The sequence below is a fragment of the Bos javanicus genome, chromosome 18, assembly GCF_032452875.1.
Source record: "Bos javanicus breed banteng chromosome 18, ARS-OSU_banteng_1.0, whole genome shotgun sequence".
NCBI classification, from domain to species: Eukaryota; Metazoa; Chordata; class Mammalia; order Artiodactyla; family Bovidae; genus Bos; species Bos javanicus.
The window spans coordinates 52,013,631-52,034,700 of record NC_083885.1 but is presented as its reverse complement, the minus strand read 5'-3'; the positions used below and the strand labels follow the sequence as shown (position 1 = coordinate 52,034,700).

The 21,070-nt window shown below is 54.8% G+C and overlaps 1 protein-coding gene across 1 annotated transcript; it reads left to right on the top strand.

The window, feature by feature from the left end:
- Positions 1–606: 606 nt before the first annotated feature.
- Positions 607–16,415, top strand: KCNN4 (potassium calcium-activated channel subfamily N member 4). Its single transcript, XM_061388541.1, has 9 exons — positions 607–3,190; positions 6,286–6,381; positions 7,679–8,109; positions 10,286–10,421; positions 13,372–13,482; positions 13,606–13,724; positions 14,130–14,199; positions 15,413–15,580; positions 15,838–16,415. Exons 1-8 carry the CDS (start codon positions 3,032–3,034, stop codon positions 15,575–15,577), a joined length of 1,287 nt encoding a protein of 428 aa, XP_061244525.1. The 5' UTR covers positions 607–3,031; the 3' UTR covers positions 15,578–15,580; positions 15,838–16,415.
- The last annotated feature ends 4,655 nt before the right edge of the window (positions 16,416–21,070 follow it).

The window sequence follows — 21,070 nt, the reverse complement described above, 5'->3', positions numbered from 1 at the left end:
AATAAACTTACTTACAAAACAGATATAGAGTCAGAGACACAGAAAACGAACTTATGGTCACCAAGGTAAAAGGAAAGCGAAGTTGCTCAGTTGCGTCCGACCCTTTGCGACCCCATGGACTGTAGCCTACCAGGCTCCTCCGTCCAAGGGATTTTCCAGGCAAGAATACTGGAGCAGGTTGCCATTTCCTTCTTCAGGGGATCTTCCCCACCCAGAGATGGAACTCTGGTCTCCCACATTGCAGGCAAAAGGGGGTGGGATAAATTGGGAATTTGGGATTAACAGATACCCACTACTGTATATAAAATAGAGAAACAAAAAGGACCTACTGTATAGCATAGGGAACTGCATTCAATATCTTGTAATAACCTATCATGGAAAAGAATCTGAAAGAAAATATACATTTATACACACACACACACACATATATATAACTGAATTACTTGCTGTACACCAGAATCATTGTAAATCAACTATACTTCGTAAAAATTTTAAAAAGCAGTGGGATGCAGAGACAGAGATGCTGAGAGACACAGAGACACAAAGAGAAGCAGGGTGAGAGAGAGAAACGGAACCACACAAATGCACAGAGTCAGAGGTGCTCAGAGAGAGAGAGCCGGAAGAGACAGAGGGGCTTAGAACAGAGGAAAACAGAGACCGAGAAAGACAGCCGGAGACAGAGATAAAGACGAGCCCAGAGGCTTCCAGAGTGGGAGAGACAAGAGGAGTCAGAGGCGAGGCCCCGGGGAAGCCGAGAGGGAGGAGAGGAGAAACGGAGGGCTGCAGGTGGGCGGCTGGGGTGCGGGCTGCAGTCTTGTGATCGCCCAGAGGCGGCAGCGTCTCCTTAGAGCCGGCACACGCGTGCGTCTCCATCGCGCTCCCGCCGTGTCTCCGCCTCCCATCCTGAGTGGGGATCACACGCGCGGCACGGGGCAGGGTCCCAGCCTAGGTTGTGTTTTTGTCACCGGGTGTGTCTGCGTTTGCGGTTTGGTGCCTCTGGGCGTGTCTGTGTGGGTTGTGTTGGTGTGACGCCAGGCGTGTCTGTGTGTGTCTCGTTGCCCTGTGGCTGGCCGGTCCATGGTCCTGCTTGACACGTGACTCCGGGGAAGGGAGAGGGGCTAATGTCTTGTGTGTCCCTCCTCCCCACCCAGAGTGGTGTCCATGGGTCCGTGGGCCACACCTTGAGAGGGGTTTTGTGTCACCCCGCCAGCAAGTCCTCGTGCGTTGCCGCGGGAGGGCTTTGATCTGTGTCCAGCTGTATACAGTAGAGACCCGTGAGTGACTTCTGTGCTGCTGCACGCGGGCACGTGACACACGCCATGCGGCTGTCACTCTGGGAGTCATCACGCATCATTCTGCATTGCATCTGCTGTTCTGTACAGCAGCGCACGTGCTGTGTCTCTTTATAGGTTGTGTGTGTGTAACAGTTGTGTCTCACTCAGTGATGTGACACTGTGCTCTCCTTTCAAGGTGTATGTCCATGTTGGGGGTCTCTCCTTTCCCTGCCAGGGACACAGCCCGGCGACCACACTCAGAGTGTTGTGACTGTGTAGCTGTGTATCACACTGTACCAGAGGGTGTCCCTCTGGTGCTGTGTGGGTGTTGGTGCCGGCCTACGTGACGGATGTGTCAGTGGGCCACATCCGCCGGTTCACGGGACACAGTGTCTGTGCTGGGCAGACTGCATCCGCGTTGGGGTCATGGTGTCTTTGCGTATTACCCTGTATATGTGGTGTTTGTGTGGCCACTGGTGTTGGAGTGTATCATGTGCGTGGGGTGGTACGTGCTGTCTGTCAGTCTGAGGCAATGGTGGTGTTCTATTCCGTGTATGTGGCTCTTGGGCATCAGGGCCTATGCAGCCTGTGTGCCCGGCCTCCCTCCCCCAGGCACCATTCTGTTGTGTCCTGGGTGATGCAACAAAACAGCTCAGGACGTCTTATAGGGGCAGGTGCCCCCTGGGTTTCTGCGTGTGTCACTGTGCCTGTAGGCTTTTCCCACACGCATCCATTCCTACTGTTCTCTGACTGTATATTTGAATGGCAGCGTGTACTTGGGTTACATTGTGTGTTGAGGTGAATCCGTGTATGTTGTGAATCATTCTATGAGCATATGTGCTGGAGACAGTGTGCTAGGTGAGTGGTGACTGCCATGGGTGTGTCACTAAATGCCGTGTGTCTGCATGTATCGGGTACTGTTCCACGGGTGTGTGATGGCTGCGTGCCTTGTTCATACAGATATGCTGTGCGTGGCACAGGGGGATTGCTAAGTCAATACAGAGTGCGTGTTTGTGGAACACTTGTATAGGTCGTGTTTGTGTAGCTACGGACGGGCATCATCCCCTGTGCCGTGTCTGGGTGTGGCTGTTTGTGTCAGACGATGTTGTGCCAGTTTTGACCGTGATGTCCGTGCTTCTGTGTGGACAATATTTGGGTGGCCCTGTGTGCCACGGGGCGCTGCCTGCTCGCTAAGTGCCGGCGTGTGTCACACCGTGTGTGTGGTGTCTGGGTGTGGCTGTGGGTTTCAGAGCTTGTCGGGAATTGTGAGTCACTCGGTGTCAGTAGTGTTGTGTGCCCATGGGTGTTAGGTTCCGTCTCTGGCCATGCCATGGTTCAGGGTGTAATCACTGCATGTTGAGTGGTGTCTGGGTGTGGCCCAGTGTAGGTGTGTATTATACGCTGCAGACCGTTGTGTGTGACAAAGCCCATTGTGTGTTGGTGTGTGTGTGTCTTAATCCACGTGGACGCACGCCTCTTCCTTGCTCTGCCCTAAGACACACCCCCGCTCCTCCTTAGTCTGAGAAGGGGGGTTGGGGAGCCTCCCCTCTGCCCGGGGGCCTCCCCAGCACCTCCCCGCCCTGCCCAGCAGTCACCACCTCCCAGAGGGCACAGACTCTGCTGTGCCTCAAAGCACAAGCCCAGAGCGAGGGAGCAGAGTGGGCCGGGGGCCTCAAGCCACTGTGGCTGCCCTTTGCGTGCTGCGAGGTGGGGGACCCTGGGCAGGAAACTGGCTGGGCCCCAAGACCCCGGGAGCCATGGGCGGGGAGCTGGTGCCGGGCCTGGGGGCCCTGCGGCGGCGAAAGCGCCTGCTGGAGCAGGAGAAGAGTCTGGCTGGCTGGACACTGGCACTGGCAGGAACTGGCATTGGACTCATGGTCCTGCATGCGGAGATGCTGTGGTTCGGGGGGTGCCCGGTGAGTGGAGGGTAGAGGCAGAGACTTCTAGTCTTGAAGGAGGAGGGGCTGGGGGCCAGGACTCCTGGGTCTAAGGGAGGAGGAGGCGCTGGGGGCTGAGACTCCAGGGTCAGAGGGAGGTGGGGCCGGGGACCCCCGGGTCTAAGAGTGGAGGAGGTTGAGCGCTGGACTCCTGGGATGCAGGGAGGGAAATGGTAGGGGGTCCCCTCTGCAAAAGGAAGGGAAGAGGGGTCACAGGGTGTCAATTTGAAGATACTGCAGTCAGACAGTTGGAGGTCCAAGGGGTGGCTGGTCAGATACCGGAGTCTCCCAAGAGCAGATTAGGGGAGGGGTAGCCCCAGGTTCAGTGTAGGGAGGGTGAGGAGAAAGGCTGACTTCCACTAGGTGGAGGCTCCTTGGTCCTTATCTGAACTCAAATGTTTGCCCAGTATCTCAGAGGCAAAGGGCAGAGACGGAAAAAACTGGCTGGGGTTGGGGAGGGGGGGGTTGGTGGGGGGGGAGAAGCATCCCCTCCACCCACCCCCCCCCCCCCCGCCACCAATTCCATCTCCATCATTGAGAAGCTCAGCTTCCTCAGAATCTATTTAGTCTGAGAAATAAGGGAGAGGTAGGTTTCTCGCAGGCTGAGCTCCTGGGGGAGGAGAGGCTGGGGGCCTGGGCTCCTGGGTTTGAAGGGGAGGGCACCTTAGAGTGTGTGTAGGGGAAGAGGGGCTGACTTTGAAGATAGTGTGCGTAGGGAAGGAAAGGACAGGTGGGGCCGGGACAGGTCTGAGCAGGCTTCCAGCACATTCCAGCCCGGGTCCGGGCTATGATGGGGGCAGATGAAGGACATGGGTCAGAACTGGCAGCTGCAGGACGGGACGGAATTGCTCAACAGGAAAGGAGGGGCTGCAGATCTGTCTGGGGTAAGGGGTGTGGAACTGGGCTCGTCGGGGGGCCCTCGATTTGAGGGTTGAGGGGGGGACATTCCCGGGGACAAGGCTCAGGCTTGGATTTGGGAGTGGGAGAGGCAGGCAGCTTTGAAGTACCCAGGAGCCCCACGGAGGGTCGGGGCAGACTGGCTTCCTCTGGCCGGGTGAGGGCAGCGGGCACTGAGGGGGTGGGGCCGCCGAAGCCCAGGCCAACAGGAAGCATGGCCCAGCTGACCCGCCGCTCCCAGGCTTCAGCACCCCGCCCAGCAGGGGAGGTGAGGCTAAGGGGGCAGATGCTATGGGTCGGGGGTCTTTCCTTCACCATCCAGTCTCTCTACCCTCTCACCTCCCCCTGCTTCCCTCCACTGCCCACCAGGCTGCTGCCTCCAGCAGGGCGACTCTGGCATCTGCTGCAGCTCTCTGGGCCCGTTTTGTCAACTGGAAATTGGGGGTGAGGTTTGAAATAGATGACCCGAAGGGTCATCCTCAGCCCCCTTTCTATGACCACCTTGACAATACCCATGTCCCCTCCCCACCTCCATCACAATCCATCACAGTCTAATGAATTCATTCTGCAGGGATCCAGACACCTGCTGGTAGCAGGGAGGGGCTGGAGGAGAGGCAGGGGCCAGAGCCCACTGAGACAGGGGAACGTGACCGATGCAGCCGGGCAGGAGAGGGAGGGTGGTGAGGGGTACAGAGAGGCTACCCAGGTGGTGCTAGTGGTAAAGAACCCGCCTGCCAATGCAGGAGACATAAGAGACACTGTTTTCATCCCTGGGTTGGGAAGATACCCTGGAGGAGGGCATGGCAATCCATTCCAGTATTCTTGCCTGGAGAATCCCATGGACAGAGGAGCCTGGCGGGCTACAGTCCAAAGGGTCACACAGAGTCGGACACGACTGAAGCGACTCAACACACGCACAAACACACAGAGGCAGAGATACACAGAAAGACACAGACAGACAGAGACCAAGGCAAAGGTGCAGTGAGAGACAGCGTGCTACAGACAGACAAGGGGGTGCAGGATTCGGGGCAAAAGGAACTGCAAAGGAGAGAGGACCACCAGAGAAGCGGACGACAGAGCTGGGAGAGGGCTGGGTCAGGTGGGGTGCTGGTTGAGACAAACTAAAGAAAGGGAGAGGGAACTGGGGAGCCGGAGAAGGATGAGGGGGTGGGGGAGGGTTAGGGACAACAGCACCATTGTTCGGGGAGGGTTGGGGGGAGGCCCCCCGGGGCAGGAAACTGGCCCTTTTCCCCTGCACAGAGGTGGGGCCCTGGCCGGCGGGGAGAGCTGGCAGTGTTCTAGAAGAAACAGGTGCTGAGCTCATTGCGGGCGCCCAGGTGGCCCTTTCACCCGACACCACCTTCCAGGCAGGCACCCCCTCCTAGGGAATCCAGCAGTCCCATTCCCCTCTAAATCTCTCCCTTAAGAATTCTAGATTCCGCCAAGGTATAGACGCACAAAGAGAGGGAAAAAAACTTCCCCTGGTTTCTGGAGGCCATGTGCTTCCGGCCAGATCTGCCCTGGGCTTGGAGCCAGGAGAGAGGGCAGGAGGGAGGGGGCAGAAAGGCCATACAGGGCAGGACTGGAGGCCTTTCTCAGAGCTGGGGCTGGGGTCTCAGGGACCCAGCTCCTGAATGAGGGCAAGGGAGGGTGTCATTCATTCCTTGGGGACTGAGTACCAGTTTCTAGGCTCCTTAGGAATTGGGTTGCTGGGGTGGGGGGAGACTTGAAGTTGCTTTCTAGGGCAGAGACCAGCTGGGGAGGAAGGGAAGAGGAGGGACACTCTTTAGAGGCTAAATATCTGTTTCTAGACACCCCTCCGCCAACTGAGAACTATTTTTGATGGGGACCCATACGCGGCAGTTAGGAAGGAATGTGCATTTTGAGGTCTTCTCTCAGGGGTGTGGTCTTAGGAGAGGCTGAGGAGTAGGGTGAACCCTGCATCTGGGCCAGGGCTGTCCCCTTAGGAAGGAAGAGGGTGCTCTCCTTGGGGACCCGATGACAGTTTTGAGGCTTCCTCAGACCTGGAGGCATCAGTAGAGGGCTGGACTGGACGTGGGGTTAGGAGGCTAGGAATCAGTGGGAAGGGAGAAGGGATGGTGGTTTGGGAGGAGGGTAGAGGGGGCAGAGCAGGTGGAGACCTAGGATCTCACCCCTTTCTCTCTCCCTCCCAACAGTGGGTGCTCTACCTGTTCCTGGTTAAATGCATGATCAGCATTTCCACGTTCCTGCTCCTCTCCCTTATCGTGGCCTTTCACGCCAAAGAGGTCCAGGTAGGGCAGGCCCCACCCCCAGCCCCTTCTTGCTCCCCTAAGCCCCCACCACGCCCTGTCAGCTCACACTTTCCAGCCTGCTGAGCTGAGTAATGAGCTTCCTCCACCCTGAGATGCATCCACGCCCTGATCTACCTGGAGGGGATGAACCGTGGACAACAGACAGAGCCTCCCGGAGCAGCCCTGACCTTCCTCCACCTGCTGCCCTCTGACTCACCTGGCAGGCACACCTGTAGGTGCCGAGAGTTCCCACCCCCAGGCCTCTCTGTCCACTCTAGCTCCAGGCTACCTCACACCAGGCCCAGCCTCCCAGATCTCCCTTCTTCAACCCTTGAGCCCCCACCTATTCCGGTCCCAACAACTCAGATCCTAGTTATGTGCCTGAAGTCCTTCCCCATGCCTGAGCTCCCCACCTCTGTGCCAATGACCCCCAGATCCAGGCGCCCTTCCCATCACATGGAAGGGTGCCCTCTCCCCCACATGGATCCCCCCTCCCATCGCATGTCTCAATCCACACTGGGCTCCACACCCCTTCCCCTCTCCTCCCATCTTCCATACCCCTAGATCCTTGCCCCACCACTTGGCGTATAAAACGGAGGTTATTGGCCGAGTGTGGTATGCCCCTTGCAGAGACTGGCATACAAGACAAGCTCAGTAAGAAGCAGACCTTATCATTCATAGCAGTCATTCAAGTAGTTAAGCGGCCTGATTTCGTAGCCCAGCTGTGCAGCTGCACCTGAGCGCCCTGGGCCTCAGTTTCCACATCTATAAAGTGGGAGTAGGAATACCTTCATTCTCACTGTCTTGTGAGCATTCCGGGAGTCACAACACCAAAGAGGATACCGCAATGCCGGGCACCCCCCAGGTGCCCCGCACGTGTTGGCTATTGTCACTGTAATGGGATGATGCCCGTTACACTGCTGGGTCCCCAGAGACAGGAGTAAGGCCTGGCTCCGCGGATGTAGAATGTAGGCTCCAGGGAGGAAGGCGTTTTTGTCCTGTTCACCCATATCCCCAACATATCTCAACGTCGGGCACACAGTAGGCACTCAATAAGTGTTCCTGGGCTGGAGGTTCTGGAAGTAGGCTGCACGGAACACAGGAGTGAAGGCGGAGAGATGTCTTCCTCTGGTCCTGCCGTGTCCCTTCCCCACCCCTCCCGGCCCCAGGCCCTGCGCTATCTGCCTCCCTCTGCGGCCCCGCGGGTGCGCCCCCCTTATCTCCTCGCGCAGGCTGGGGAGCGGGCGCCTGACCTTCGCGTGACTCCCTCCTTCTCCGTCCGTCCTCCTCCCCGCAGCTGTTCATGACGGACAACGGGCTCCGGGACTGGCGCGTGGCGCTGACCGGGCGGCAGGTGGCGCAGATCGTGCTGGAGCTGGTGGTGTGCGGGCTGCACCCGCCGCCGGTGCCGGGTCCGCCGTGCGTGCTGAGCTCGGGGTTCCCGAAGACCGCGGCCACGCAGTCCTGGCCCAGCTTCCTGGACCAGGGGGAGGCGCTGCTGTCGCTGGCCATGCTGCTGCGCCTGTACCTGGTGCCCCGCGCCCTGCTCCTGCGCAGCGGCGTCCTGCTCAACGCCTCCTACCGCAGCATCGGCGCGCTCAACCAGGTCCGCTTCCGCCACTGGTTCGTGGCCAAGCTGTACATGAACACGCACCCCGGCCGCCTGCTGCTCTGCCTCACGCTTGGCCTCTGGCTCACCACCGCCTGGGTGCTGTCGGTAGCCGAGAGGTGAGGGTGCCAGGGCGGGTGGGGATGGAGGGTACCTGAAGCCTCTGGAGGAGCCGCTTACAACCACGCTTGCCCTGCACGGTGGTGCAGATCAGGACTCCCCGGGACCAAGCCGTGGAGAAAGCTATCTGTCCACACTCTTATGCAGCGGGGTGGGAAGAACCGAGACAGACCAGCCCCAAAGCCTTTCGTCCACTTGCAGCCTCCAGTCTCCCCCACCCCAACCTCCCAACACACATATACCCTAGGAAGCCCCGCCCTTCCTGCCTCAAATCTCTCCTGCCTCCGGAATCCAGGTATAATGCAGGCCCTGGGGCCTGGCTGGCCAAGGGTTGCACCTGCTTTGAAGGAAGGAGACTTTCTGCCTTTCCAAATAAGCACAGATGCACTGGTAGGTGCTCCTAACCACCCCAGGGCTGCCCTGGAAGAAATTCCCAGCTGCCTGCTGGACTCTGACCTGATGCTGGAACTGTACCCCATCAGGGCCTCCACTTATCTTTGTTGTTGTTTTAGTCACCAAGTCCTGTCTGACTCTTTGCGACCCCATGGACTGTAGACTGTCAGCCTCCTCTGTCCCTGGGATTTCCCAGGCAAGAATACTAGAGTAGGTTGCTATTTCCTTCTCCAGGGATCTTCCCAATCCAGAAATTGAACCCACGTCTCCTGCATTAGCAGGTGGATTCTTTACCACTGAGCCACCAGGGAAGCCCCATTTATCTTACAGATAAAAAAAATTAGGGGTAATCTTAGCCAGTGGTTCTGGGACCAGCAGCATGTCCTGGATTTAGTTCAGTTGCTCAGTTGTGTCCGACTCTTTGTGACCCCATGGACTGCAACACGCCAGGCCTCCCTGTCCATCACCAACTCCTGGAGTTTACTCAAACTTATGTCCATTGAGTCGGTGATGCCATCCAACCATCTCATCTTCTGTCGTCTCCTTCACCTTCTGCCCTCAATCTTTCCCAGCATCGGGGTCTTTTCCAATGAGTCAGTTCTTTGCATCAGGTGGCCAAAATACTGGAGTTTCAGCTTCAGCATCAGTCCTTCCAATGAATATTCAGGACTTATTTCTTTAGGATGGACTGGTTGGATCTCCTTGCAGTCCAAGGGACTCCCAAGAGTCTTCTCCAACATCACAGTTCAAAGCCTCAATTCTTCAGCACTCAGCCTTCTTTATAGTCCAGCTCTCTCATCCATACATGACCACTGGAAAAACCATAGCTTTAACTAGACGGACCTTTGCTGGCAAAGTAATGTCTCTGCTTTTTAGTGTGCTCTCTATCTCCTGGGAACTGGTTGCAAATCCAAATTCGCAGGCCCCACCCATATCTATGGAATCCAAGACTCTCATGGGCGGGACCCAGCAATCTGTTTTTAACAGTTGATTCTGATGCTGGCCCAAGTTTGAGAAGCTCTAGTTTAGTACATCGAGCAAAGGATTCTTGAGGGGAGGTAGAGAATGGGACCATCTGCCCTGAGATTTCTCCTCTCTGAGCCTCTGAAAGGCGGAAGTCCACAAACTTGAGTGTACTTTGGGATGAAGGGGGTGGGGCTTAACCATACAGATTCAGTCCCCACCTCAGGGCACTAACTTAGTGGTTTTGAGGTTTCTGGGACCCTGGTGAATGATGCTTTCTTTGCTCTGGCCTAACTGTGGGTCAGAGTTAGACACATCCTGATTTTCAGTCCTTTCTATGACTAGACCTAAATATCCCCTTCCATGAAGTGTGGGGAAAGAAGAGAATCCCCTCGCCCAAGCCTTTTTAGAGTCCCATCTTTTTAGTCCTGACAGAGCCACCTCTAGGCCACATAGAATCTTTGTGGAAATCAGAAAACCCACTCTTTCTCTGGGTGGAGGCAGTTCCCTGCCAGGGACTGACAAGTGAACTTCAGGTTGGGTTTCTTCCCCCTTTCAACCCCTCAACCACATTAAATGCAGCAGCCCTGGTAGCCTAGCTGAAACCAAATGGGCTTTGGAATTGACAGGATCCAGGTTCAAAGCCCATAGCCCACAGTGGTTGAGCATTTTGTCTAGGTCACACAGCAAAGAGGAGGCCAGGCAGGCTTGCCAAAGCCAGGCAAGCTTTGAGTGCTTTTTTTGAGTGTGGGTGTGTGCTAAGAAAGAGGGTATCAAACACCACAGGAACCCCAGAACTAACCCGCTCTTCCCCTATAGGCAGGCCGTGAATGCCACTGGGCACCTTTCAGACACACTGTGGCTGATCCCCATCACATTCCTGACCATTGGCTATGGTGATGTGGTGCCAGGCACCATGTGGGGCAAGATTGTCTGCCTCTGCACTGGCGTCATGGTGAGTACATCCATTCAGGGACTCCTGTATTGCACACTGCTCATCCCCCGGGCCCCAGGAAACCATGGAGCCAACTGAAGCACTCAGGGACACCCCAGGAAACATGGGTGTCTGGACCCCTACAGCCTCACTGCCTGTCCAGGACACAGTCGTTGCTGTTGTTCAGATGCTAAGTCATGTCCAACTCTTTGCAACCCCATGGACTGTAGCATGCCAGGCTCTTCTGTCCTCTACTGTCTCCTAGAGTTTGCTCAAATTCATGTCCATTGAGTTGGTGATGCTATCTTACCATCTCATCCTCTGTTGTCCCCTTTTCCTATTGCCTACAGTCTCTCCTAGCATCAGGGTCTTTTCCAATGAGTTGGCTCTTCCCATCCAGTGATCAAAAGTATTGGAGCTTCAGCTTCAACAAGAGTCCTTCCAATGAATATTCAGAGTTGATTTCCTTTAGGATTGACTGGCTTGATCTTGCTGTCCAAGGGGACTCTCGAGTCTTCTCCAGCACCACAGTTCAAAAGCATCAATTCTTAGCTCTCAGCCTTCTTAATGATCCAGCTCTCACATCTGTACATGACTGCTAGAAAAACCATAGCTCTGACTACATGGATCTTTGCTCAGAACACAGACACCAGCCCTATTTCCTTTGAAAATCCCAGGAATCCATCCCCTAAAGCCCTAACTCTCTCTGGAATCTAGCACCCCAGACCTCATCCTCCTTGGGAACCTCCCAGTCCTTTTTCCCTTTTTCCTCCCAGAATTCAGGAATCCAGCCCTGAGTTCCCCCAAGGCTCAGGATCTTGCTCTCTCCCCTCTTTACCCTCTCAATCATCCAGGACTCAGGGTACCTGGTTTCCCAGCTCCAGGTTCCTTCAGGACCCAGGGATCCAGTTTCCCAGTCTCCATTAAGGCTATTGCATATAGATATCAGGAGCTTGCCTGTGGGCTCGGGCTGCTCAAGTTCAAATTCTGTTTCTGCCACTTCCTAGCTGGGAGTCAGCCATATAATCTTTCTGGGCCTCAGTTTTCTCATCTATAAAATGGGGATGATGATACCAGTGTACTGCTCAAGGAGCTCCTGAGAAGACTAAATGAATTAAACCATGTAAAGGGTCTCAAAAGGGCTTCCCAGGTGGCTCAGTGGGTAAAGAATCTGCCTGCAATGCAGGAGACACGAGATACCAGTTCGATCCCTGGGTCAGGAAGATCCCCTGGAGAAGGGCATGGCAACCCACTCCAGTATTCTTGCCTGAAGAATCCCATGGACAGAGGAGCCTGACAGGTTGCAAAAAGTTGGTCATGACTGAAGCAACTGAGCATAGCACAGCACAGCACACAAAGGGTCTCAAGCATAAGAAAGGCTCAGAAAATGGGTCAGGGGTGGCAATGGGGAAGCTGTTATTGTAGCTGGTTCCAAGCATGTGGCTGTCTGCTATCCTAGCTCCTGTGCCCTCAAGGATGAGACAGAGGGCTCCCTAAGCCTTAGACCCGAGCCTGTACCCCAGAGTCAGCCTCCCTCTGAATCTAGACACCCACCCCCTTCCCTTCGTAGACCCAGCACCCAATGCCTTGGCCTCCACCTCCCTATGAGATCTGGCTCCCTTCAAGCTCAGGAATTCAAGCCAACAGCCCCCAGCCCTGATTTGTCCCAGGAAGGACATGCTGAACCCCCGAGTCCTGGGTCCACAGGTGATGCATGGGGTGGCAGGGAAATGTGGCTCACACACACATACACACACACACACACACAGTGGTGAGTCTCTGTGACTAGGAAAGAGGGGCAGGGATGCAGCCAGGGACACACTCCCAAAGGGTCAGAGGCCCTCAGGGCTGCCTGGGACCTCCTCCCTCATTTGAGAAAGGGAGAACCTGAGACAGAAGGCTCTCTCATGGTGAGTTTTGCACTAGCTTTGCACTAGAGTTCACAGCCTACTCCCAGCCGAGAGGTTCCAGGTGCAATGAAATAATAATGGCTAACTTTTATTGGGTCTGTACTCTGCCAGGCTCTGCTCTCAAGGTGCTAACTGACGGAATCCCTGGAGTAATTCTGTGAGGGCGTGCACATTGCACAAATAAGAAGCTCAGGCACTGAGATTAGATAACTTGCTCCAAGCTGGGCTTGGAACCCAAGTGGTCCCTGTAGCTAGTAAATTGTTCCGAGGGTCAAGAGCTGAAACAGAATGGGATGGGAACAGACTTCAGACGATTCATTCTAACTTCAGGGACAGTGAGCAGGTGGTACAGGGCAGTCGGGATTTGATGGGGCCTTGATGGATCAGAGGCCTCGAGAAGGAAGGGATGAGAGTGAGGGTTTGGAACAAGGTGCTCAGGCAGGTGAAGGATGAATTGCCTGAGAGGGAGGCTGGGCAGAGAAGGAGTGGCCTGGACCTTAGCAGGCCCTGAGAGCCGGGCTAAGAAGTCTGGGGCAGTGGGAGTCCAGAAGGAGATTAGGGTGAGGGGGTCAGGGTCACAGCTGGGTCAGGGTGGGATGAAGGGGAGGCTAGAAATTGTCCAGGAGGGAGAAGATGTGGCCAGAGCTGGGCAGCGTCTGTAGGGGTGGGGAGGAGGGGGAAGAACATCCCTGATGACCTGATGGCCGACTGGAACGTGGAGAGGCAGGGGTCCTGCCGGAGCCTGAGGTCTGCCCGTCACCCAGCACCAGCCCTTCTCCCCCATCTCCGATCACACCCTTAACAAAACAGGACATGGTGAGGTGTAAACACCATGCCCGGTTGTTGCACTCAGATGTGTGATTTTGACCTCAGCTCCACCTCTGGGACCTCTGGGACCCTGGTTCTCTCCCAGTGGGTTTGCTTGTTTGTCAACTAGGAGGGTGGTGCCTGCCAGCTGTGGCTGTTGGGAGGGTTCAAGGAGAGATGGAGAGAGTTGGTGGCACACAGCTGGCACTCAGAGCCCCAGGGCCCCTGTGTCATAACACCTGCTGTGCCCACAGGGGGTCTGCTGCACAGCCCTGCTGGTGGCCGTGGTGGCCCGGAAGCTGGAGTTTAATAAGGCAGAGAAGCATGTGCACAACTTCATGATGGATATTCAGTATGCCAAAGAGGTGAGGGGGGCCTCCAGCACCCAGAACACACCCTCTCTCAGACCCAGCAGTCCAAGCCCCCAGCCCCTCCTCCCAGGGCCCTAGGGAGTCCATCTCCCCTGACAATGTGACCCCCACACCCAGATGAGGGAGTCAGCTGCCCGAGTGCTGCAGGAGTCCTGGATGTTGTACAAACATACACGCAGGAAGGAGTCTGGAGCCGCCCGCAAGCACCAGCGCCGGCTGCTGGCTGCCATCAACAGGTGAGGACCTCTGTGTGTGCACACGCCGTGTACAGCCCTGTCTGAGTCTACACCTCTCTGCAGGGTGTGAGTGTGTGTGTGTGTCTGTGTGTGAGTATGAATGCATACCCAGGTCAGGATGCCTGCGTGTGGTCCCACTAAACAGATGCCCACCTGGACATCACAGTGACTGTGTGTGTGTGTGATGGTTTCATCTGCATGTTTCAGAGTGCCTGTGGGTCTGGCTACCTGGTTCTCTATGTGGGAGGTGGGCTCATGGGTGCAGCCACTCACTCCCACCCCTTCAGTTCTCTGGCAACTTTTCCTCATTATATTCTTATCTTTGTGAGTCTCTCCTCCCCTCATCCCACCCCTGTGCTAAGGCCGCTCTGACCCCCACCCCTTGCTGTTCTTTTTAACCCCCAGGTTCCGCCAGGTGCGGCTGAAACACAGAAAGCTCCGGGAGCAAGTGAACTCTATGGTGGACATCTCCAAGGTACTGGGATCCTGTGAGAGGGGGTCTAGGAGAAGAGGGAGGTAGGGGTGGCTGGTAAGGAGCTCTAGGCCTGGAATCAGGGACGCTGGCACACACGGGCACTCAAGAAAGCTCTTGTGGTTGAAGGAACAAACAAATGAATAAGTGAATGATGCAATAGAGCTTCTCGTGAAAGGTGCAGCTTCCTTTGAAGCTTAAGGAACTTACTTGTGCAAAGAACTCCAGTGTTTGATGTGAAATTATTTCCATTATCAAGTTCCCTACATGTGGGTAGATATAAAATTCCTTTCAACTATGACTCTTATACAACCATAAAACCAAAGCAAATTGACAGACAAAGTTCAAACACAAAGTGCAAAGCAATAAAATGTGAATTAACAGCACCAACATACAGACGAGTGACATTTTTCCGGGAAAACTCAATCTGTGCTGCTGCTGTGAAGAGGAGGAAGGTGGCCAGGAGCGCCGGGCAGGCTTGCCTGGTCGAGGGCTTGCCCTCCTTCTGCTGGGTCTCCTTGACTCTGAAGTGCTCAGGGTCAGTGATGTCGCGCCCCACTGGCTTGGTTAGCAGCTCCTCTTGCTTATCCGGTAGCCTTTGCTTTTTTCTCATTAGCCCGCGACAACTCAAACAGTGGCCCTGGGCCCTGATGCCATGGTAAACACAGCCGCAGGTGCTGGGCCCCTAAACTGCATGGCAGTGGCCTAGATCTGCCGGAATTGGCAGGTCGTGATTTCTAAGATTAGCCACCTGGCCCCAAACGCGGAAGTCAAGAGTTTTCATAGAAAGCTCCCACGCCCTGAAGGACGAAGCTGTGAATCCTAGTTTGAGAAGGCAGAGAAAGCGCTCTGTGGGTTTTAAAGTCAGGCGGCCATCAAGGCCACAAAGATCTAAGTGAGCGCCCACTATGTTCTCGGGTCACCCTGATCCGGGGGCTGCCTTGGGCATGTCAACTTATCTTCTCCAGGCCTGTTTCCTCAGCTGTTAAAAATGGAAACAGGATTCCCATTCCCACACTTTTAGGAGGATTTTAAACTGCATATGAGGATCACGTGGCCCAGTCGCTGGGCAGGTGGTTGATAAATGGTAACTGTTATTATTGAGGATAATCTCCTGGGCCTGTAAGGACTTAGGAAATGCTGGTTCCACTGCCTTACTCTGCAGGGCAGGGAGGGAGTCTCCCCCAGCCCCCTGATTCCTCTGACCTCTGCCCAGATGCACATGATCCTGTGCGACCTGCAGCTCCGTCTGAGCAGCTCTCACCAGGCCCTGGAGAAGCAGATTGACGCGCTAGCAGGGAGGCTGGACACCCTGAGCGAGTTGCTCAGCGCTGCGCTGGGGCCGCGGCAGCTTCCAGAACCAAGCCAGGAGGCCACGTAGCTGGTGAGGGGGCTGGGACTTGGGCAAGAGAACCTCCTGGAGGAAGGGTGCCCTGTGGCCAGCACCCCATGTGGCTAAAGGGGAGGGGGACGGAGGGGCTGGAGTTGAGGCCACCCGATCTCTTCTGCTCTGGCTCTGCCTGCAGTGAGGGACACCAAGTTTGGGGCTGGACCGCCCCCCGCCCTCTTTCTTTGCTTGGTTTGTCTCTTCCTCTGGTGTCTGGCCTGCCTTTCTATCCAACTCTCTGTTCGTCTCCCCAGGATCCATCTGGGAAGAACGAGGCTACCCTTCCCCAGGATTGAGGTCAAGGACATTCTCTCTGCTACTCCTGACCCAGCCGCACAGATAAAGCCCCCCCTAAGTGTGAGGACTGCTGGGGGCCCCACCTTGGATGGTGGATGCTGAAGGATGCCAGAGGGGATGCTGGATTAAGGAGGGAGGCCGTGGCCCACCCCCGACCAAGGCCCCAAATGGGAAAACGGTCACCCCTGCCCCACATACCCTCGACAAAAACATCCTCACTCTGCTGCTGTAGATGGCCACCAGCTTTCAGTTGGACGTGGAGGTGCTTGGGGGCCGGGACTCCTGGGTCCCAGAGGCCCAGAGTCCAGGATCCAGGGCTGCCTCAGTGACCCGCCGGCCGGCCGGCAGAGCTAAACAAACCAGGCCCGAAGCCGGGACGAGGCAGGAGGCAGCGCCCCCTGGCGGTAGAGCGAGGAGGACACTGTTTCTCCAGAGGTGCAGAGAACTATCTGGTGGGAGAAGATGGGAGGGGCCAGGGTGCAGCCCACCAGTCTCTGCTCTTATATTTTGCAATAAATGTTAAACAAAGCCAGAAGTTGTTGTTTCTTTCTAAACACACCCACACTCCAAACAGGCAGGTCAGCCAGTGGAAGGCCCTTTCCCTGTCAACCTGCTTGCGTGCTCAGTTGCTACAGTTGTTTGGCTCTTTGCGACTCTATGGACTGTAGCCCTCCAGGCTCCTCTGTCCACAGGGATTCTCCAGGCAAAAACACTGCAGAGGGTTGCTGTGCCCTCCTCCCAGGGATCTTCCCGACCCAGGGATCAAACCTGAGTCTCCTGCATTACAGGCAGATTCTTTACCTCCTGAGTCGCCGAGGAAGCCCAGCTGAACCAGCTTCTGCAACTATAAAGGAAGGCTCCGAGAAGTATCCTCCCCAGGTCTGTAAGCTGAAGAGTCCTCAACACTGTCCCTACCCCTGCCCCAGCCCAGATCTTAGGCTAAGAGCAAGGGCTTTGAATTCAGACAGATTGGGGTTCAAACACTGGATCTGCCATCCACTGGTTGTGTGACTTTGGGCAAGTGGCTTCATCTCTCCGAACATTTCACTTCACCTGTGAGATGGGGTCACCTTCCCACAGGGAGGGGCACAGAGGGTTGGGCATTTAGTAAGAATTCATGAGAGATAACTTAATCATTTTTATCAGTGCTATTGATTTTCAGACACAATCAGTATATGGCTGCTCTTTCCTCTGCCCCTCTCTACTCATAGCCCACCAGAACCCAGATGACAACTCGTCCATCAGGAGAGTAACGGGAACCCCAAACTATCCCCTGTACTCATTTCTCGTATCTGCTAGGACTTGGCCAGGAAATGGGAAGGGGGCTGGTGCTTATGGAGGTCCTCCTGTATGCCCAGCTCTGCGGTCCCATTTTGTAAGTCACCACCACCTCTGCCTGCCCCGCCCCACCCCACTGTACAAATACAGAGACTGAAGTTTCTAGAGGAGGAAGGCTTCAAGGGTCTGGCTTCACACCCAGTGCATCCTGAGACTGAGCCTGGCTTGAGGTGAGTCAGAGACAGAGTGGCCTTGGATCCTGAACCTGGATCTCACTTCCCACAGCCGCTGCCTTCCACTTTGAGAGGCTGATTCATCCCCGCTTCCCTTGACTTGTGGGGAAGCCCGGGCTTCGAGTCATCCTTCTCTGCTGAGCTATCTTTGGATTTCCCTGCAAGTCCTCAGCCAGCCCCGCCCCTCAGCCCCCAGAGCTAAACTGGGGCTTGCCCCACCCACTGCCCCTTCCTCTGGACGCCAGCCCACCTTGGGGGCAGAGGAAACAGGAACACTTCCAACACCCTCCCCTCCAGTGAGCCCTCCTCAGTGCTGCCAGATCCCTTACTGGGACCACCCTTTCCTAGTTCTACTTGGCTTCACTGGGCAAACTCCTTCCAACTCCTTTGGGCCCCAGCTTACGTGTCCCCTCTGCCAGGAAGCCCTCTCTGAAGCTCCCACAGACCCCCTGAACCTGTCTCTATCACAGTAATATTTATTGTGCCAAGTCCCACATTAAATCCTTTATATAAATGATCTCACAAAATCTCTACAGAAGGAAGGTGGTATTACTGGTCCCATTATACAGATGAGGAATCCGAGGCACAGAGATTAAGAACCCTACCTGAACCCGCAGCAAGGAGATGGCAAAGCTGGGATTTGACCCAGATGGCCTGGCTCTGAAGGCCCAGCGCTTAGCCAGCCAGCTCATTCATTTAGGGATCATTATACCCTCCTTTCATTTTTGCTCTCTATATTGTGTCTTCATTGTCGAGGGCCTGCATATGCTGGGCCTCAGTGAGTTACCACTGAATGAACACACTGCCTACTTGGGGTGGCCGGAAGCGCCGCACCTTCTATGGCTTGGTTTCTCCTGTGACAAGGTAGGCACTGGTGAGAAGGGGCTTTTTGCCTAAGGCACTAAAAGCACGGGAGAGCACTGCCGTTCTGAATGCTCGGATCTGCCCCTGCCACTCTGCTGCCATTCACTGTGGAGCACGGTTCCGACGCCCCGATTCCAGCAGTCTTTGCTCACCCCCGCACACCATCACCACTTCCTGACTGCCCTGCACCGGCGTGGGGGCTGCAGGCATGAGTCAGAGGGCTCTGCTCCCGAGGGACTTGGTTTCACGGTGATTTTGGCAACTTCCCCCTCCTACTTCAGTTTTGCCTCCATGCCTGTAAGAGGACAGGGTGGGGAAAAGTGGGTCCAGAAAGGGCTGGGGGATTACTGGGGTTCGAGGGCCAGTCAGGGGTTGGGGCCACCATCCAAGACATGACCGGGCCCTTCCCTTGCTCAAAACCCTACCATGATTCCCACCTGTATTTCCGTCAAAGTCCAGCTCCTAGACCTAGCCCTGTGACATGTGGGATCCTAGTCCCCCCACTAGGGATGGAACCCATGCTCCCAGCAATGGAAGTGCAGATTCTCAACCACTGGACCGCCAGGCAAGTCCCGACTCATTTTTTCTTTTATTGAGATTTATTTTACATAAATGACACAAAGTTTAAAAGCAGCCTCAGTAGATTTTTTTACAAATGCATTCACCCGAGCAAATACCACTCAGCTCAAGCTTGAAGTTTCCATGACCCTAAAAACTCTTCCTTCCCATCTTGATTTTCTTTTGCCCAATTCTGAACTTTGAAAAGAAACCTGCTGCGCACCCTGGTGTGTACCTGCTTCCAGGTATCAGCCAAGGCTGTGTTCTTTTTCCCTACAGAATGGTGTTAATACCCCACAGGCCTCACCTGGGGTGCTCTTCAGGCTGTGGCCCAACCCCTCCTCCAGCCTCCCTATTCCCTCCCTGTCACAGCAGATAATGATTCTGCACCCAATTCCAGTGTTGTGGTTTGGGTTTTTTTCCTCCCCCCAAGCAATTCTCAGACATCACAATTCAACTCAGCCCTGACACTGTCTACCCAGAGACAGCATCAGATTCCACAGGTTAAGGGTTGGGTCCTACAAGACTGCCCCCAACTCCTACCCCTTCAGATGCCAATTTCAAGTCCAGATTGTCACCCGTGTGTCTGACCAACTGGCTACAGATCCAACAGCCCCTTCCTTGGGTTCAATGAGTGACTCACAGAACTCAGATACACGTTTTATTTACTGGATTATAGGTTTCTTATAAAATGATGTAATTGGGGAACAGCCAGATGGAAGAGAGGCACAGGGCAAGGGTTGGGGAAGGGGCAGGGAGTTTCCATGCCCTCTCTTGGCACTGCTCTCCCCAAATCTCCAAGTGTTCACCAACCTGGAAGTTCTCCAAGCCCTGTCCTTTGGGGGTTATTATGGAGGCTTCATTTCATAGCCATGACTGATTAAATCATCAAACTTTGGTGACTAATCCAACCTCCAACCCCTCTCCCCTTCCTGTAGATCTGGAAGTTCTAAACCTCTAATCACCTCTTGGGGCCCCTGGCACCCAGCCCCTATCCTCAGATTACCGAGATGCTTCGCAAAGCCACCTCATTACAAAAGACACCCTTATTACTCTCTTCACTGGAAGTTCCAAAGGTTTTAGGAGCTCTGTGCCAGACTCCGGGATAAAGACCAAATCCATATTTATTATAAACCAAGTATCACAGCTGCTCCAGCCACAGGGCTCCTCTTCCTTCCCAAGAATTGTCAAAACTGGTCATCTTTCCTGGACTCTACTGTCCCCTTTTCCCCACCCATGTAGAACAAATATCACCAGTATTTTTCCAGTTCTTTATGAGGGTCCATGAAGGAAGCCATATCATCTACATCAATACCAGACTGCAGACTAAAGACTTGTTTTTAGGTTTTCTGCTGTGTGGGACAGCTGCTAACATGTAAAAACCAGGAGAGTGCTTTTGCAACTTGGAAGCAATGTCTTTTCTTTCTTCTACCAGAATGAACTGGCCCTTCTTCTAGTCCAGCCAAGGGTGTACCCTGGCTGTGCCCTTTCTCACTTCCTCAAGGGCCAGAGTCCTAAGTTTCTTCCCTCATCCATTTTCCCTGCTATTGAAATAGAAGGGGCAGGGGGCAACCTTTAAAAGAAAGACACTGCCATAGGACATGACAAACTAGAACCAACTAGAGCCAAGATGGCTGGAGACTCGACTTCCAGTAGACCTGAGTCTCATTATTCACTCACTGTAATACATGAGCTAAACGACACACCCACCAGCTCCAAGACCGTTTCAGGGCCAATGATAAAAGGTCAAAAAGTGGGCTGTGGTGCAATTCCTGGCAATCCCTGCCCCTTCCTAGAAATAGTTGGGCTAATCCTCCCACTCATTAGCCCCAGTCCATAAAAAACTCACAACTCCAGAATTTCCAGGGCCTGTCACCTTCTGAGACGGCCCACGTTCTGTCTGTGGGGTGTGTTTCTCTCCAGATAAATCTATTTCTTACCTGTCACTTGGTCTTTCACTGAATTCTTTGGGCAAGGGGACATCTAGAACCTGAGCTTCATTAAGTGCTGAGGCCAGGTGTGGGATCTCAATTCAAGGACCGTGGGTTCGAGTCCCAGTCTGGGTTTGGCCGAGTGTGAGTCCTGGCCCGTGGGTTCAAGTTCCAGTTTGAGTGGCGTGGTTTCACTGTCCCTCCCAGCAGCACACAAACATGCTGTCTTTCCTCCCATCTTAAAACTGGCCCCCCGGAACTTTAAGCACTTTCCATCCTCCACTATCCTTAAAGCCCACCATGTACTCACCACACTGCAAAGCAGC